At 29.8% G+C, this 19,154-nt stretch overlaps 3 protein-coding genes and 1 non-coding gene across 6 annotated transcripts; 3 read left to right on the top strand and 1 right to left on the bottom strand.

Moving 5' to 3' along the window:
• Positions 1 to 4,180: 4,180 nt before the first annotated feature.
• On the top strand, positions 4,181 to 6,456 carry LOC107421973 (glucan endo-1,3-beta-glucosidase 8). The gene is made up of 2 exons (XM_016031346.4): positions 4,181 to 4,669; positions 5,199 to 6,456. The coding sequence occupies exons 1-2, from the start codon at positions 4,329 to 4,331 to the stop codon at positions 6,307 to 6,309; spliced, it is 1,452 nt and encodes a 483-aa protein (XP_015886832.2). The 5' UTR covers positions 4,181 to 4,328; the 3' UTR covers positions 6,310 to 6,456.
• Positions 6,457 to 7,379: 923 nt separating this feature from the next.
• LOC107421970 (tRNA(His) guanylyltransferase 1) lies at positions 7,380 to 14,952 on the top strand. 3 transcript variants are annotated; one of them, XM_048479697.2, is made up of 14 exons: positions 7,380 to 7,853; positions 7,963 to 8,094; positions 8,197 to 8,241; positions 8,763 to 8,932; positions 9,046 to 9,131; positions 9,290 to 9,397; positions 9,724 to 9,980; positions 10,579 to 10,710; positions 10,789 to 10,833; positions 11,725 to 11,894; positions 12,087 to 12,172; positions 12,738 to 12,845; positions 13,758 to 13,912; positions 14,767 to 14,952. In XM_048479697.2, exons 1-13 carry the CDS (start codon positions 7,750 to 7,752, stop codon positions 13,902 to 13,904), a joined length of 1,590 nt encoding a protein of 529 aa, XP_048335654.2. In that variant the 5' UTR covers positions 7,380 to 7,749; the 3' UTR covers positions 13,905 to 13,912; positions 14,767 to 14,952. The 3 variants fall into 3 exon arrangements, with proteins under 3 accessions (XP_048335654.2, XP_048335653.2, XP_048335656.2); XM_048479696.2 differs by lacking the exon at positions 14,767 to 14,952 and having other exon boundaries at positions 7,381 to 7,853; positions 13,758 to 14,194; XM_048479699.2 differs by lacking the exons at positions 7,380 to 7,853; positions 14,767 to 14,952 and having other exon boundaries at positions 8,071 to 8,094; positions 8,798 to 8,932; positions 13,758 to 14,194.
• Positions 14,953 to 15,856: 904 nt separating this feature from the next.
• TRNAG-GCC (transfer RNA glycine (anticodon GCC)) lies at positions 15,857 to 15,927 on the top strand. The gene has a single exon. It is a non-coding gene; the product is annotated as a tRNA-Gly (tRNA).
• Positions 15,928 to 16,400: 473 nt separating this feature from the next.
• LOC107421983 (violaxanthin de-epoxidase, chloroplastic) lies at positions 16,401 to 18,863 on the bottom strand. Its single transcript, XM_048479671.2, has 2 exons — positions 18,440 to 18,863; positions 16,401 to 18,020 (listed from the first exon to the last, which is right to left on the bottom strand). Exons 1-2 carry the CDS (start codon positions 18,758 to 18,760, stop codon positions 16,701 to 16,703), a joined length of 1,641 nt encoding a protein of 546 aa, XP_048335628.2. The 5' UTR covers positions 18,761 to 18,863; the 3' UTR covers positions 16,401 to 16,700.
• Between the last annotated feature and the right edge of the window lie 291 nt (positions 18,864 to 19,154).

The following is a 19,154-nucleotide window of genomic DNA, read 5'->3' as shown; positions in this document are numbered from 1 at the left end:
AATCAATTTTAAATACAATCATGTATTGTCATCATTTTTTTCAATCTAAATATTATAAGTTTAGCCTTATTTATGCCCTCATTTATTCAAGAAAAAATATTATTTATTTTCAAAATAAATAATTAGCCTTATCAAACTTTATTTTGCTCCAAAAATAATTGTTTTTGTTATTTGAATCAATTTTAAAAATGATCATATATAGTCACCATCTTTTTCAATCTAAATATTATGAACTTAGTCTTATTTATGCCCTCATGTATTTAAGAAAAAAATTTATTTATTTTCAAAATAAATAATTAGACTTATCTAAGCTTTATTTTGCTCCAAAAAATAATTATTATTTCAAAAATATATTATTTGCCTGATTCGGAATTAGTTATTATATCCTAGAAAATAAGAGCAGATTTATTCAAACTTTTTTAATTACATGATTAATCTTCAAATTTATTATTACTATTTGAAAATCATAATTTGGATGTTTAGGAGGAAAAAAAATGCAATTTGAGTATTTTGGACCAACATGCCTTAAATAATTAGTTATTTTTATGTTTATTTTTTCCATATTTAAAACCCAAATGAAATTAAATGTAACTTAATTACCAAACGTAAAAGTATTGTTTTCAAAGTTCTAAGATTAATAACATTCTATTATGGATGGAAATTTTCAAATTTAAAATTTTAACTAAAATTTTCAAAATTAAAAGTTTAACATCTCAATATTATAATTGATATTTTTATATGATTTTTTTTAATTGCCTATATTAAAAACTCATTATAATAGTATATACAATTTAAAATTTGAATGGCTTTGTATTGAAATTGCTATTTTAAATCAATGGATTATTTACTATTGGAAAATAATATCCATAAATAATTTATGTGAGCCAAATTTTTAAATTTTAAATTTGAAAATTTAAAGTTTAAGAACTCTTATATTAAAAATTTAAAGTTTTAAAGTAATGGGCATTCAATATAGGTAGTTAATTTTATAATTTATGAAATAAAAAAATTATATAGATTAATACTTTCACATTTTAATTTTTAAAATTTTAAATTAATGATTGATTGACTTGTGCGTATATAATGTCAATATCATATATAAAATAATTTGTTTAGTAAATTATATGATGTAATTTTGTTATCGATTAAATGATGACATTTGTGTAGATTTTTTATAATTTATTAATATTTATTTTCTTATATGCAATGTGTTTTTCCATAATTCATTATTGTATTTTCCACTTGATTAAGAGGATATATTTTTAAAAGTAATGAAATATCTACATAAATAACAATTAATTAATATTTATGAAGTAATTGTATTTGATATTAGATAAATAACATAAACAAATAAATTAATTTTTAATATAAATAATTTTTATTTTTTTTATTTATGTTTAATTGCGTTATTTATAACATTTACCCTAACTTTTAGTAAAATTATAAAAATAGCTCTTTTATTTTTTTTTAATATATTCATCATCATAATTTTTACTTGAGTTAAAATTTGTTGTCGTGTATAAAATTTAATCAAGTTGACATATACATAGATTAAAATCTCTACTACTGATTTTATTTAAAAATTAATTTATACTGGACACCATTTTTCAAAATTTAAATTTAAATTTTTTAGTTTACTGCTATATATTTTTAAATATTATTTTCATATATTATATTATATTTAATACTTGTCAAACATAATTGTGGGAATATTTTCAAATAGTTTGCCAAATATGATTTTAAATTTTAATATATAAAAATTTATTTTACCATATTTATTTTACATAATATTGTAACAAAATTTGGAAAAAAAAAAACAATATACATTATTAGAAAATATCTCATTATTGGAAATGCTTATGACAACGTAAATTGAAAAATATTGGATTATTAGAAACATTTAGGATAATATAAATTGAAAAGATAAAAAAAATAGTAAATAAAATAAAACCATTATTTTTTTTTCAACCCAAATAAAAATCAAAACATTATTTTTCAAATACAATAGAGACTAACAAAATAAAAAATGAAACATCATAAGGAAAAAAAATTAGTCTTGTCTTTTTCTATATGTCCTTGATTTGAAGAATTTCTTACATCTTTTCATTTTCAAATTTTTATCAGCCATCATTTTGAAAGAATTCATACATAATGGTGAATTAAGAATCAATCAGATTTTTTGGATTAGTTTTTGCAGTATATTCTAACTCAGTATTATCAACTTTGTTATGAGATTTATCATTTTCAATGAAAAATCTGTAGCATGGTTCACTTTCATATTTATGATTCGGATGATCATGATGAGGATCCATCCAATAAGGAAAAAATAAATTAAATTAAATAATAAAAAATAGAAAACCCCTAATAATCAAAATTGAAATATGAAAAAATAAAAAATACTAAAATAAAATAATATAAAATACTAATAACCAAAATATTAAACACCGAAATTTTAAAAAATTTAAAGGTGGTGCTTACTTTTTTACAGTCAAATATATTTGGCTCATTTGATAAATAAAATAAAATAAAATAATATGTTTTGAATATAAATCCTATTTTGCCATATTTAACAATTATATTCTAGAAAAATATCTCAAAATTTTCTATTAATAAAATAAAACATTATTTATGTAATTTTTTTAATGGAAAAATTATGTATATCTTTATTATTTTTTAAATAATACTTACCCAAATAACTACAAATAATCTTATCATAGTGATTGTTATATAAAATGTTATATATATATATATATATATATATATATATATATATATTATTGTAAATATACAATATTAATTAATTTTCTATATGAAATATCTACAATTAAATATTCATTCAATAATTTTCACAATCAATTTTATCAAAATTAAATAAAATCAAATATATACAATATTAATTGATTTTCTATATGAAATATCCATAATTAAATATTTATTATATTATTTTCACAATCAATTTTATCAAAACCAAATAAAATCAAATATATACAATATCAATTATTTTTTTATATGAAATATTCATAATCAAATATTTATTCCATTAATTTCACAGTTAATTTTACAAAAAATAAATAAAATCAAATATATACATTTTTGATATGATAAAATCTCACTATAGTTGTTTGACAATTTAATAATAATTAATGAATTTTTTTATTTATATTTTTGGAGGAAACTTAAATATTCATATGATAACACGTGTCAGAATTTTTATACAGACTATTTTATTTTAATATAAAATATAGATATTGTTTATTTACCTTTATTTTTAAAATTACAATTTATTCTCATATGTTTAAATTTGTTTTCGATTAAACCATGTATAATGACACAACAACAACTAACAATGTAAAAATTTGACTCACAGTTAAATAGTTGTTTGACTATGTTGGTTTAAATTGAAACAAAACTGAAATTTTAACAGATTAATTATAATTTCTAAAAATATAGATGCATATAACTGCAAGAAGTCTAAAATAGAGGAAGCTATTTGATAAGTTAACATATATTTCATTTAAATGTTATGCATTTTACCCAAGAGTTTTTATATTTTTATGTGTGTTCTATATTTCTGTTGCTGTTTTGATGTATTATTTTTGCAATGTCAAAATACTTTTAAATGTATTTTTGAAAAGTACTTCTAGGAATCAAAGATAAAATTTTATTTCCAATGCCTGTCTTTTTAAGGATATGCAATGTTTCGAAAAAAAATTGTCTAAAATTCTTACATGCATAGGAGAAAAATAATATATATATATATATATATATATATATATATTTATATATATAATCACCTTGATTTTGTTTTTGATGAAATATCACCATGAAGACAACGTAAATGAAGCCACTACTCTTTTTTATTTTTTTATTTTTTTTTAATTATTATTATTTTTGAAGGTAATTCAAACTAAATTCTCCCACCATTAGTCAAACTATCTAAATATTTTCCTTCATGTGAACATAACTTTAATACTAATCAATCATACATATTTTCTATATATAGTGTTTCTTCTCTCTACTACCTGTTTGCTGCCTACAACTGACTAAAATATATTAATAATTAGTTAGTTAGGCCAGCAAAATTACAGGACTTTCCAAAAGTCTTCATTCAAACATGAATTCCTAATCACATATTAAAACCACATAAAAAGGCATTAGAAACCCATTTTTTTCTCCCTATACCTTTTTCATTTTCACATCCTCAATTTTCAAACAGCTCAATTTCCTTCAAAGCCTCTTCAAACCCCCTAACCGTTACTTAGATAACTTTCTATTATCTCTCATCACAAGTATAGCTAACTCTCCTCTTCTTCGAACCGGCTCGAACCATGGACCGAGCCGGCATTTTGGTTGCATGGGCAGTTTCCATGATGATGGTCTCATCCAATCTTGTCCAAGGTTTAGGTGTGAATTGGGGGACAATGGCATCACACCCTTTACATCCATCAATTGTTGCAAATCTGCTAAAAGATAATGGGATAAAGAAAGTGAAGCTTTTTGATTCAGATCATTGGACTGTGAATGCCTTAGCAGATTCGGACATTGAAGTTATGATTGCAATTCCTAACCTTGAATTGGAAGATTTTGCTGGCAGTTACCACCATGCAAAAAAATTTGTCAAACAAAATGTCACAGCTCATCTTAAGGAGCCAGGAGGTGTTAAAATCAGGTTTGCAAAATCAAAATTTAAATTTCTTTTAGTTCTATTTTTTATTTTTTTAAAAAAAAAAATTGTTAAAGAGATGATTTTATATATCATATGTAGATCAAGTCTGAAAATGTTCATGTTTTAATTTTCTTCCTATTTAATTTTTTAAGAGAGAAAATAGGGTGTAAAAAAAAAAAAAAACATAATTTTCTAAATTTGTTGTTGATGGTGTGTAAAACAAGCAAAAATGTTAAGAAAAATTGGGAAACCAGCCTTTTCCTTGTTCATTTTAGTTTTTCTGGACATATATGTTTATAAGTTGGAGATCCTATCAAATTCCAAGTACATATATATATATTACTTAAAATTTACCATAAGGACAATCTAATCTAACTTACATGAACTTTTTATTTTATTTTTATTTTTTTAATAATTTGGAAAAAAAAAAAAAAACATTGCCTATTGAAATATAAGCAAGCAAAAGTGTCAAGAAAATTACTATACATTACAAAATTTTCTTAATGAATTTTCTTTTTATTAATATATATAGGTATGTGGGTGTTGGAAATGAGCCATTCTTGAAAAGTTACAATGGAAGTTTCGTAAAGTCAACATTCCCTGCATTGCAAAATGTTCAAAAAGCTTTAGATGAAGCTGGAGTTGGAGACAAAATCAAAGCCACAGTCCCACTAAACGCCGATGTTTATGAATCGAGTTCAGATAAACCTTCTGATGGAAATTTCCGACCAGATATTAAAGATCAAATGGTCGAAATAGTTCAATTCCTCAATGACAACAATGCACCTTTCTCCGTCAACATTTACCCTTTTCTCAGTCTCTACCAAAATGACGATTTTCCTGTAGATTTTGCATTTTTTGACAACACAGGGCGGACAATCAATGACAAAAATCTCCAATACAACAACGTTTTCGACGCGAATTTCGACACTCTTGTTTGGGCGCTAAAAAAGGCAGGTTTTCCTAATCTCAAAATCCTTGTTGGTGAAGTTGGTTGGCCAACAGATGGTCATAAAAGTGCAAATGCCAAATCTGCCAAGAGATTCTATGATGGTTTGATTAAAAAATTGGCTAACAACAAAGGTACACCAATGAAACCTGGTTATCTTGAAACCTATCTATTTGGTCTTTTTGATGAGGACCAAAAAAGTGTAGCTCCGGGACCATTCGAACGACATTGGGGGATTTTTCGATACGACGGGCAACCAAAATTTCCAATGGATCTAAGTGGCCAAGGCCGCAACCAAATGCTTGTGCCAGCAAAGGGTGTTCAGTATTTGGAAAAAAAATGGTGTGTGTTGGATAGTGATGTTTCCGATTTTGAGGCTGTTGGACCTCAAGTGGACTTTGCCTGTGGATTGTCAGATTGTAGTAGTCTTGGATTGGCACGTTCTTGTGGTGAATTGAATGCACATGACAATGTTTCTTATGCTTTCAATATGTATTTCCAAACACTGGATCAGAGTGTTGAAGCTTGTGATTTTAAAGGGTGGGGGAGGATTGTGACCAATAATGCCTCACAGGGGGATTGCTTATTCCCTATTCAGATTATGAGTGGTGGAAAGAGGCTCGGCTTGAGTTTTGCTGCTCTAGTAGTGACTATATTTGGAGGAGCTTTGATGAGCTTTTTCTTGTTTGTGTAAAGAATTTGTTTTAGACAATTTATATAATGCATGAATGGAAGTTGCAAAGCAATGTTTTTTAATTGATTTAATGTTGTGTGGAATTTTTTTTTGTGTAATTTGAGTAAAATGGAGTGTTTGTTTTTATTTATATTTATTTTTTAATCTTTTAGTATGTTGAGTATTTGCTTGCTCTAGGAGAATCTTTCAAAATGTCATTTTAGTTTGGGAATTTTTTTATTTTTTTATTTTTTTGCATTCTTTTTTCATTTTTTTTTTCAGGCTGTTTGAGAATTTGGTATGGAGAATTAGATAAACTTTTTTCAAGTTATAATAGATATAATAGCATCTTTTTGTTTAATGGAGCATTTTCAATGTTGAAATTCATTAGACAAACACAATAAACTCTTATTTATCTATTTTTATTTACTTTGTTATTACTATACATCATTATTATTAATTTTTTTCTTGTTAATACCATTTTATCTTTAAAACTACGAATCATTTTATATTTTTTCCCCTCTAAATTGACAATTTAAAAGAAAAAAAAAAAGAAAAAACAATGGAAACACAAAGGGAAGAGTTTAACAAAGAGTAATACCATAAGTATCAAAATAAAAAAATTTATAAATGACATGTATCAATATATTATTGATTGGTATATTTATATAATTAAAATATAAATATGTGATTTCTTAAATAAATAAACAAATAAAAATAAATTAATTAAATATTTACCATATTAGTCGGTAAATATTTTGATAATATTTTAACAATAAAGACAAAATAGAGTAATGTTAAAATACCTAATAAGTCTATCAAAATATATATATATATATATATATATATATATATATTTAATATTTTATTAGTTTACACATTAATATAATTTAAATGAATATGTTAATGGATGAATATAATAAAACATAAGCAAGTGAAATATGACATATACTAACATTTTTTATTGATAGATTTAATTGATATTTTGTTTAGTATTATTCAAATAAGACGCTGTGAGAGAAAAATGATTATAAAATGATAAAAAAATATATAATAATAATTGATTTTCGAAAACATTTATTAAAAATTGTTTAGCAATGTGACAATATATGGAAAAATGTCATTTGTTGCCGTAGTTGGGTTGTATTGCTAATGCCTCACCCTAGTTTGTGATTTTTATGCCTCTTGCCCGTCGAAGCTCATTAGGCTATGCTTGGGTGGTAAGTAAGGCTCTTCTGCTGACTGAAGCTGTGAGGCTGTTGTGGGTCGCACCAGAGCGTCAAGACGGAGTGCTGCTTGGTCAAGACTCACAATTGTATGCTGTGCCCAATCTGTATTGGGTGAGTTGCATTTCCTGTAATTGGATTCTTGAACCGAGTGAAAGCCGTCAACCTACATGCTTGCAAGCTGTTTGATAATTGTTCTGTGAGAAAGAACCTCGAGTGTGTGTTTATAGTCGATATGGCCAACAGCAAATACGAGTATGTGAAGTCGTTCGAGCCCGAAGACGAGGTGCTGCTGCCCAATTTGATCGTTGTTCGTATCGACGGTCGTGATTTCCGAAGGTAAAACTCGGTTTCTAAAAATTCAACGGCATTGCTGATGTTTTGTGATGTTTTCAATAATAGTAATAATAATAATAATAATAATAAAAACCAATTCTGTTATTGGTAGGTTTTGTGAGGTTCATGAGTTTGTGAAACCAAATGATGAGATAGCTTTGAATTTGATGAACTCGTGTGCGGTTTCTGTGATGGAGAAGTTTCCAGACATTGTTTTTTCATATGGGTTCAGCGATGAATACAGGTAATCAATCGTGCATGGCATGATTTGCATTTAATTCTCATGCTCAAAAAAGTTATTGAATTTCTCTAATCCCATTGGTTCGTGTTTCTGTGGCTATTGCAGTTTTGTTTTCAAGAAGACAACAACTTTCTACCGGAGGCGTGCAAGGTTTTAACTCCTAAAATTTTGAAATTTAGCTTCTTCTATGGTATTTGATGCATGCGGGATTGTTGTCTACTGGGAATTAGGATGTGAGACTTCGTACAGCTTTATTGACATTGTAAATATTTGTTGGTACTGTGAAAAAAACCTGGCTATGCTGATAACAAAAACTTACTATGTACATAAGCATGTTTATGCATACTGGTATTATACAGTATGTGAATTTTCTTGCAACTGTATGTATAGCACAGTAGTAATCATGAACAGTAGCCGTTAACACTGCCATGAAGGGCATTGTTTCCTATTTGCTTAGTCATCAGTTTCTGAAATATAGTTCACTCAATGTTCAGGTGCTTATCTTGTGTTTTTGACATATTGGTTTTGAAATGAGCTAACCATATCCATATTTGTTGCCTTTATTATTATTATTATGGAGGTTTAATTTCTGAGTTTCTGCTTAAATTATTTGTTGGTCTATTTGGGTGGAAATATTTATTGGTAACTTATTGTATAAATTAACTCTGCAGCAAAGTGCACTCCCTTATTGTATCTTTCTTCACAGCGGAATATGTTCTTAGATGGAAAGAATTCTTCCCTTACAAGGAGTTAAGATATGCCCCTTCATTTTGTGCACGGGTAATATGTTGTGCTACAATAGAAGTCCTTCAATCGTATCTTTCATGGAGACAAAATGAGTGTGAGTGGTCTCTTTGTGGTGTTAAAATAGCCACTTAAGCAAATTACTTGTATTCCTTTGTAAGCATGGTATGAAACTTACCATAATTTCTGTTCACATATTATATTTTCCAGGTCATGTAAATAATCAGAATGACACTTGCCTATACGAGCTGGTTAGGCATGGAAAAACTGAAAAAGAAGCGCAAGAGTTTTTAAAGGTGCTAGTACTTAATTTACATCGCTGTGCACTGACATGCATCTGGATGTGTATGATTCCAATTTTTAGCTTGTTTCTTATTTGAGTAATATTAATTCCTAAAGTTTTATGTATGACCAATGTTTATTTGTACTTATGTTGTATCCGCAAAATCTGCAGGGGACCCAAAAAAATGAGAAACATGCCTTGCTATTTGAACAGTTTGGTATCAATTATGAAAAACTGTCTGTAATGGTCCGTCAAGGATCCTGCATTCTGAAAACACAGGTTATTTTCTGTTTCTTTGATGAAACCTATCCTGATATTTCTTATTTTTGGGGTTAATTTTCTGCTTTTAGGAGGTTCAGTTTATTGGAACTTAAATTCTTGTTCATAGGTTTAAAGATATCCTGTTCTCGTTTTTTAAGCAAATTTCAAGCCAAGATTGCTGAATGAACCCTTAAATGAAAGAAAGCATTGGAAAAACTGAGTGAACACCCCTATGTTGCAAATTCAGTGTTATGTCCTGCAAGTCTCTGTAATTTAGGATTTTGCTAAGTTATATCCTAATTGACACACAATTCAAATACTAAAGATTTTCCTACATAGTTTAGATGGAAGACATCGTGAAGTACAATGAGAATGGCGTTCCTGTTAAGAGACCTAGGAAAAGGCCAATAATAGTCCACTCAAAGAATGTTGCTGGGACAAGCTTTTGGAATGAACATGAAAGTCTTCTAAAAGAGCTGGGTTGTTTTGTGAAGAACATTGGAAAGGTTGATCCAGATTTTGTTAGGTCCTTCCAATTTGAAAAGAAATTGATGCCGTCTACCTGGATTGTAATTAGAATTGATGGTTGCCATTTTCACAGGTAAACTATTGAAGTCATGGAAAAATAACTTAATAACTGCTTCCAGTTGGCCTAAAATTTGTCTTTAGTTGGTGTATAAATCGGGAAAGTTGGAAGCACTCTATGAAGGGTTGCACCACTGATCTTTCAACTTTTTAAGAAACATAGAGAAGTGAACATTTCATAGAATCCTTGGAAATTTGCTAGCTTAAACTTCAGTTCCTGTGTTTAGTTTACTCATTGAGGAATTTCTATGTTGGCCCATCACATGTTTGCTCCAGCCCTAGGTTTCCCTTTGTTTATGGGATGGGTAAGGTGTTTGACCATATAGAGATTTTGAGAGCTTTATTTTGGATTGCTGGTAACTCATTTTCTAGATATAGAGGACTTTTGTTTGTTATTGTTTATTTTATTTATTTTTCCTCTAATAGGATGAAGAAAAACTAATTGTCAGGATAAAGCTAGTCTCAGTCTAAGTTTAGAAATTATCTGAAAGGCACATCACTATTATTCCATGCCGTGATTGCTTTATGAGTTACTCTGCCTTTTAAGCTTTCATATTTTGATGCATAGAACTTTTGATTTGAAACTCAAAGTTTGTTGGTTTGGCCATTGGTAGTTTTTCTAAAGATCATGAATTTGTGAAGCCGAATGATGAGCGAGCTCTCAACCTCATGAACTCTTGTGCAGTGGCTGTGGTAACAGAGTTTCAAGATATAGTCTTCTCCTATGGTGTCAGTGATGAATACAGGTATCTATTTGCGTATTTTTGTTAGCTCAACTTTGCAATATATACCAACCAAATCTCATTTATTTTGTCATATTTCAGCTTTGTTTTGAAGAAGGATTCTCAACTCTATCAAAGGCGAGAGAGGTCTTTTCTCATAATTTTTCTTATGGTCTTATAATTCTTTTATAGTACTTTTAAATACCATGGATGGAGCAATAGTCAAGTTGGCATTTAACAATTGGAAACAGTTGCTCTTAGCTTGCTTTCAAATTTGCTATTGGAAGTATTCTATATGAGAGATGTTTTGAGTATAAAGTAAGAAGTATAGGCTGTATAGCTTAGAAAACCTTACTTAAATTAAGAACTTCTAATGAGAAATGAATAAATAGAACAGCAGTTAGAAGGTTGAACTTAACAAAAAGGTCTACTATTTATTTGAGATCCCCTTTCTTAAAACTTACTTTATTGTATATTCGGCTTCATCGGTGTTTGTTACATCTATAGATGGAAATATTCTTGTTCTGCATTTTCCATCCCAAGAAAATGGTTTTAGGATTGTGAATGGTAGCACACAACAAACTGTATTTAGACATCATCTATAAGTGAGAAATCCAAGTTGAACTACTAATATTGACTTAAATATTTTTCATTAGGCTCAGAAATTTCCTTCCAGCAAGATTTAGTCTGTTGACAACAAGTGCAGTCTGGAAAACTTGCAGATACATTGTCTCAATCTGCTGTTCTTCAACATTTTTACCAACTTGTGCATCATCGCTCACAATTTGTGCTGCTATTTCAACACCCACCTTATTTAGTGAACAAGCTACTATATTTCTTTTCGCCTGATGATCCATCAATGATATTTAGGAAAGCATGACATGCCAAAAATATATTTAGGCCTGTATTTTTTATGATTTTGTGTGTTGTGTCCTTCAGAGTATATATGCGTGTGCTTCTTTTCCATTTTCCTTTATTTTCAAGCAGTTGGTACTTCCAAGTTTCATACTGTAATTACTCATAATATGACTTTTGCAGTGACATAGCATCTGCCATCGTATCATTTTTCACTTCCATGTATGTAATGAAATGGAAATATTTTTTCCCAAGAAAAGAGTTGAAGTATACCCCTTTTTTTGATGGGCGTGCTGTATGCTATCCATCATCTCAAATTCTTCGGGACTATCTCGCATGGAGACAAGTTGATTGTGAGTATTGCAGATTGAAATATGAATAAAAGAACAAGAACAAAAGTGAGATTTCGGATTTTATAGTTAGTAAAACCAAGCTACCTATGCGTACAAACAGTTAGTCTTATTCTAGATGACATTTGTAATTTATTCTTTGTCAGGACAAAATGGTAAATTCGTTTCGATAAAAATTTTAGCTGTTTTTTGCAGGCCACATCAATAATCAATATAACACTTGTTTCTGGGAGCTTGTTAAGTCCGGAAAAAGCGAGAGGGAAGCTCAAAATGTTCTAAAGGTCCTAACATATGCTCTCTGTTTTGGATAGAATTTTATTTCTAGGTTCTGTTAAATTGCTTTTTTGGATTTATGCTTGTACTTTATTTCATACAGTGTGTTTTCTACCATATCTTTTTATTTTATTATTTTCATCTGATGCCATGTTTCAATGCAATTCTCTTACTAATATTGATGAAGGGAATTTATGCAAACTTCTTCTCTTTCTAAAATATATACCACTTAATTATGAATAGATATATGGTTTGATATCTACTCCAAGTACACCTCAGAGTGAAACTCCTGCTCCTCTGGTTATTATCTAACTTCTATGTCTTTAAAATTAAGTACTTTTGAAGTCTGCGCTCTCTCTCTCTCTCTCTCTCTCTCTCTCTCTCTCCTCTCTTTCTGCAGTAGAAGGGAAAATAACATATTTATATCATGTTGGTAATCAGCTGATAGCTTGCACATTCTATTTGTTTAACATTTTATTGCACTTAAGGTATGGTCATTTGAAATTGACTGTCTTTTAAGAAAAGATATTCTTGTAGTATGTCATTCCTCATTCTTTAACTATCATTTGTCAGGGTACACAAACACTTGAGAAAATGGAACTGCTTAAGCAATTTGGTATTAGTGACTACAATAAATTACCAGTAATGTTCCGTCAAGGTTCTTCAGCTTACTGGGAAAAGGTAATTTTAATCTCTTATTTGAAGTGAGTATTTCATTTTTCAATGTGTTAATTATGTCCTGCTATTGCTACTCCTGCCAAATTCTCTTGTGCTTGCTCATAAGATAAGATGCGTAGACAGGAAGCATGGATAGGTTATGCATGGTCATCTGGATTCAACTTTTCTTCGATTGCATATGATTCTATGCTTAAAAGTATAGCAAACTTAAAAGTTAGGAAATGTCCATGTTTATAGAAAATCATCTGGTTAGGCTACCTTGGGCAGAATTTATAGGACCATCTGCTTCAAGCTGGTGTCAGACTCCAGCCATCACGCTCCCACCCCACTCCTGAAGATATTCCATTCAATTTGTGTTTGTTAAAAACTTGGTTTTTACCTGAGTATTATTTAGTCGGGATTTGGAACTTGCGAAGTACTCAAGTTTATTGGGTTGAGTAGATTACCACATGTGTACCATACATCATCGGCATTAATTTAATTTTCAGATGAGTACCAAGGTTTTTGAAAAAATCCATTGTAATTTTCAGGTAAATACCAACTTTTTCTCTGTTCTTTGTTAGAAAACTTATTCTCTGGTTCATGCCCAAGAATTGGAACATTTTTTCCTTCTTTTTCATCATGTAGAATATCATAATAAAATTTTCAGATTGCAAACATCAAATCTGAATATAATTTTGATGATATAGAGAGGCTTTGTGATCATATAATGACCACTTCATAGATTAAAACAATCAGCAATTTTTTATTATTTATTTTTTGTTGTTAAGTTTAGAAACAGCCAAAAGCCAAAAAAAAAAAAAAAAAAAAATAAAATAATTTTGTGGGTCATTGTCAATCCTGTTAGATTTGTAGATGCAGTTGGTGGTAATTCTTTCAGCAACTCAAGCTGAAACTTTTTTCCTCTTAACGCAGGAAGACATCAGTTTGGTAGAGGAGAAAGGAGCAGCGTCAAATGGAAAATGTCAAAAGAAAGTGATCCTAGAACATTGTAATATAATTGAGCCAAGCTTCTGGAACTCACATCCAAACATTCTTGGCGAGAAACTTGATATTCTCTGAAACCACAGGTGAAAAATTTTCTTTTGCTTGGTGGTAATAGTTTTTCATTGCGTATTTGTGAACTATACTGGTACTTTTGAAAATTTTTATTGAATGTAATAAGCATACGACTTTTAGCAAAGTGAAAGTTATTTTAGAAGTAAATCAGTAAATTAAATATATGTATATATACAGATTTTGGAAAGCATAAAACATTCTAAGGCTTCGGATGTCAACCTAGATTAATCAATTATTTTCTATATTCATATTGATGCAAATTAAAATTTGCAAAGAAAGTGCAGATTTTATGATTTGGTATATATTCATTTAACATGTATGTAAAAGTAACAAAAATGCTCGAGTTTTTAAAATATTCACTAAATTTATTTAGTAAATAGCATAGTTGAAGATGTGATAATATTTAATTAGATTATTTTTTTTAAATTTATTTATTTATTAAATATTTGTTTTTTCATATTTAAGTTATATAAATATGTTAATTAATAATATTTTAATACATATTTTTTAATAAATAAATAAATAAATTTAATAAATAATTCGGTACCAATAGTATTTTTGAAGAATAAAAAAACAAGTTAGTTCCTATCTAAAAGGACACAGGGAATATTATAAAAAATAATAGTTCCTTTTACAATGTAAAAGCGATTCTATATAGTCTCAAAAATTTTAAATGGCCATAGAATCCTTTATTTAATTTTATTATTATTATTATTTTTTTCGAACTCAGAATCTAAAGGACCATAGTATCCTATATTTTATTATTATTATTATTATTATTATTATTATTATTTTGAACTCAGAAGTCTAATATCTTAATGTTATTTATATCTCTTTTTGATGTGTATCTTCTACCACAACAAAGCTTGGACCACCACTGTGCCAGTGACTTGCCAGAGACGACCATGGTCCCTGGGAACTATAGCAGGTTGTTGGAGAGTGGTTGATTCTTTTATTATTATTATTATTATTATTATTATTATTATTATTATTATTATTATTTGTTTTTAAGTACATTTTTACTTGATTTCCATGTTAAAAAGTTACGTGTTTGATTTTTTTTTCTTTTTTTCTTTTTTAAAAAGAACTTGGGTGGCAAGTTAGATCCCACATATGAAAGTTGAAAAGGATGTCATTGATCCCCAGTAGACTAGCATCAGTGACCTCCTTTACAGGAAATAACCCCTTTCAGCTAGAGTTTATTTTCTTGAAAATATTTCAAACCACTTTACTTAAAAAAAATAAATAAATAAATAAAATTTGACACCTTCAACATTGGAGAACTGCCAGAAACCACTGGAGATCCTGTGTCCATCTTTAGCAGGTTGTTGTTGTTCGTTTGGTTGATAGGAAGAGTATAACTCGATAACTTACAATATAATTTCAAATTTTGAGTTTCAAAAAGCTAGAAAAGCAGAATTTATTATGAATATTTTGGTAATTTGGATATTAAAGAAATTGTATAAAATTGGTTTGATACTGCAACCAGTAATTTTCAAACAAAAATAAAGCGTTATATAGAATGGAAGTGCCAGAGAAATAATCTAGTATGTCTAATCCAATCAACTTCTTCATTTTCTATTTGGAAAATAGATGATTTCAGGTAGGAAAATAAAAAAAAATAAAATAAAATAAAAATTCAGCATATTTCTACCTGAAAATTACAATATAGCTCTTACTCGTTAGAAAATTAATTGACATAAAATGCTTTGGCAATTATGGAGGTAATTCTTCAAACCGCTTAGCTTCATTGATGACACATGATTTGGAGCTCTTTTTTTTTTTTGATTAAAAAAAAATGAATAAATGAAATTACATGTTGCTGTTGTACGTTGTATAAATACGTATAAGTTGCCTTCAAACTTTCAAACTTTCTAACGCAACTGTACGGAGTGAAATGAAAGAAGTTCTACTATTTTGATGAATTAAATTAGCCAAAGAAAGTTTTCACACTCGCACCAGTGGTCTAGTGGTAGAATAGTACCCTGCCACGGTACAGACCCGGGTTCGATTCCCGGCTGGTGCATTGGCTATATTTTTTAATAACACCTTGTTTTTCAGAATTTCAATCATATTTTAGTTGTTTCTGCTTCATTTTCAGAGTATATCAGTCTAACGGGAATTGGATTCTCCAAAGTTTATGTATAGAGGCTACGCTTCACGACATAACGAGCAAGTACAACTCTTTTGCAGATTAAAAACATATTCAACACCCTAAATGGACTACAACATTTGCTGCAACTCCATTTAGAGGGCATAAAAGAAGGGAATACAAATCTGCACACATATTTTAAGAATTAGTACCATTAGTACTTGTGGAATATTTCAACAAATTTATTGGTTTTTTCTGCCAACATGACATCAACAAGTCACCTTTGTGAAAATTTGGAGAAAGATTGACAAACTTGGCGGCATATTCTCCAATTTCAATATTGTTTTAGCAATTATAAACCTCACATTACAAATTCGTGCATATTGTATTTCATCTACATCTGTGTGACTGGCAACAGAAAAACCCAAAAAAAAAAAAAAAAAAAAATTTCATCTTTTACAAAGCATATAAATACAGTGAAATTGATTGATTGAACTTCTAAGAAAAAAAGGACGAGGTAACAGTATAACACATTAGATTCTTTGGCCAACTGGTTTGGTGCAAGGAGAAATGATATAAACTGATCCTTTGATATCAGAGTTCGGTTTGTTTTGAGAATCTAAGAAGTCCATCGGGTTTAGAGCGAGGTCTAAAAAGCTACTAGCTAACTAATCTAGATTTCATTTAACACAAATCCAATTTGAGTTTCAAACTGCTGGTGAGCCCAACAACGAGTCCCATTTCTTGTCTTTAACTTCAATCACAGAATGCAGTCTGGAACCCTCTGGAATTCCCAATGGAGGATCTTGACATGAACAATTATCAACCGTATATAGTTCCCATTCTTTAATTCCACAACTTTCTAAAGCAGAAACTAATCTCCTCTTCTCTGCATCAATTGGATATTGCCCATCTGGACTGACAAGCACCGCCCCAGTATAAGATTGCCCGGCAACTCGAGCAGCCCCGCTATAGTGAAATAAAGCCCAACTAAGATCATCAGGTGCATCCACAATTGTCCAAAACTCATTAGAAACAACCCCATTATCCAAGACACTGAAGTTGAATGTCCCAGGGACTTTGCCTCTCTTAACTCGATACTTTCGCCTCCTCCAAACCATATTCCCTTCAAGAGTTTTCACCTGAAAAACTGGCTCATACCAAAATGACCCTTTTGCCTTTCCCCTGTAAAAGAGCTGATACTGGCATGGAAACTGATCATAGGCTGGGTTTTGCCCTGCCAGAACACGCCAACTCCAATTCAAATCCCCCAACCAACCCACAAAAATATCTTCTGCAACTTCATGGCGTAAGTCCATCCCTCTAAATTTAACCATGGGAGGCACATAAGGTTTGTCAGGGATTTTGGCATCCAGTTCAAGGCAATTATTCTTCTGCAAAACACACAGAGAGAAGGCTTCTAGATTTGGACTTTCGTATGAAGCAATACAACGATAATTACACACTTGATCAACTGGACTGCACTTGTTCAAGCATTGAAGAGCTTTCCTACAACTAGGATCCAAGAGGCAGTTCAGTATCTGAGTCCCACAATTCTTTACCATGCAGTTCAGAGTAGAAAACCCTTTTGCTCTCAGATTCTTCAAAATTGGAACTGGTTTTATGTAAGCATTAATTATAACCAACAAGCAAAACCTTATATCATCAGAATTATACCTCTCCCATGCCTCAGACACCGTTTGGACCACCTCCACCGATTGATTGCTGCTTTTCTTTGATATTTTGCTAAAAATATTTCCTTCATCTTGATTATTATCTACATAACGTCCTCCTAATTTGTTTCCCAAATCCGGAGAGGACTCAAAGCAGATTATATTATCAACATTTTCGGTATTAGTCCGAACCCATTTCACTGATTCTTGGTTTGTTACACCAACAATCACCAAAATATCCACACCCCTTAATTCTCTTTGCAGATTTATACCATTCTCACCACTAAATTCACAGAATTTATCAGTAAACACAAGCATATCATATCCTTCATCCACCCATTTCATTCTTTTTGCCTACTTTACAGGAAAAAAAAAAAAAAAAAAAAAACCAAAATTTCAATTACCAAATACTACCAGAAAAACCACTAGAAAAAACATAGAAGATTGATGTCAAGCTCTAAAACCATCAAATTTATTCATATTAAAAAACAAAAATTAAAGAAATAATTGCACATCAAATATCATTAGTAAACACAAGCATTTCTATCCTTTATCCACCCATTTGAGTCTTTTTGCCTACTTTACAGGGGAAAAAAATAAAAAAATAAATAAAAATCCCAAAGTTTCAATTACCAAATACTACTAAAGAACGCACCAGAAATGTCTTAAAAGATTGACATAAAGCTCTAAACCACTAAATTTCTTAATATTAAAAAAAAAAAAAAGAAGCAAAAATTAAAGAAATAATTGCGTATGAAATTTCTTTTTATTACCGTGTGGAGCATGACCTCTTCCCAAGTAGCGGATTTCAGAGGGCTGATGCTTCCATGGCCGACAATGGCCACTATTTTCACCGGCGGGTCAGATATGTTTTCTTCCGTCACGGCTCCCGATTTCGATTCCGCAACCGCCGATACCCTATAAAGTGCATGGAAGGCGGTTTTCCGAGAAGGAGAGAGTCGGTAAAAACAAGGAAGAGCGGTTTTCCGGTAACGGTTTGGTGGAAGCAAAAGAGATGTTGTAGAGGCTGTGAACCGGCGGTTCATTTGACCGCCAGTTTCCGGTTTGAGTAACAGCGGATGTTCCAGGGACATAGTGTGTCAGTGTGGGCCGGAGAGTTTCCAGAGAGCTCTCTCAGCCACCAAGTAGGAAAAGGCTGGATTGCTGTGTCCGTGGCATAATTTTATTCTGCGCGCCCAAAATAATTTTATTTTATTTATTTTTCTAAAAATTACTAGAGAACTCTCCAACTATTACACATACGTATTGGCATGAACCATTTTTTTTTTTTTTAATTTTTAATCCAATTATACGTTTTACATGCAGGAACTTATATAGTTATATTAGGATACTCTTTTATTTCATTTTTTTTTTTGTAAACTTACGTGTATGTCTAATTTAACAAAATAACATGATTGCACTAATCTGACAAGAAAATAATTGTTCATAAGGCAAATTAACAGTTTTTTCCTAGTTGGGGGACAAAGT

Source organism: Ziziphus jujuba, chromosome 7 (assembly GCF_031755915.1).
Source record: "Ziziphus jujuba cultivar Dongzao chromosome 7, ASM3175591v1".
Taxonomy (NCBI): domain Eukaryota; kingdom Viridiplantae; phylum Streptophyta; class Magnoliopsida; order Rosales; family Rhamnaceae; genus Ziziphus; species Ziziphus jujuba.
This window is presented reverse-complemented; position numbering and strand designations above follow the sequence as displayed.

What these genes read in the sequence shown, in the direction of transcription:
- LOC107421973 (XM_016031346.4), top strand. Translation starts at nt 4,329, where the DNA reads ATGGACCGAGCCGGCATTTTGGTTGCATGGGCAGTTTCCATGATGATG. An exon ending in CCAGGAGGTGTTAAAATCAG is followed by an intron (nt 4,670 to 5,198) that starts GTTTGCAAAATC and finishes TAATATATATAG; the next exon opens with GTATGTGGGTGTTGGAAATG.
- LOC107421970 (XM_048479697.2), top strand. Translation starts at nt 7,750, where the DNA reads ATGGCCAACAGCAAATACGAGTATGTGAAGTCGTTCGAGCCCGAAGAC. An exon ending in GGGTTCAGCGATGAATACAG is followed by an intron (nt 8,095 to 8,196) that starts GTAATCAATCGT and finishes TGGCTATTGCAG; the next exon opens with TTTTGTTTTCAAGAAGACAA. An exon ending in GGTGTCAGTGATGAATACAG is followed by an intron (nt 10,711 to 10,788) that starts GTATCTATTTGC and finishes GTCATATTTCAG; the next exon opens with CTTTGTTTTGAAGAAGGATT.
- LOC107421983 (XM_048479671.2), bottom strand. Translation starts at nt 18,760, where the DNA reads ATGTCCCTGGAACATCCGCTGTTACTCAAACCGGAAACTGGCGGTCAA. An exon ending in AAGAGGTCATGCTCCACACG is followed by an intron (nt 18,021 to 18,439) that starts GTAATAAAAAGA and finishes CCTGTAAAGTAG; the next exon opens with GCAAAAAGAATGAAATGGGT.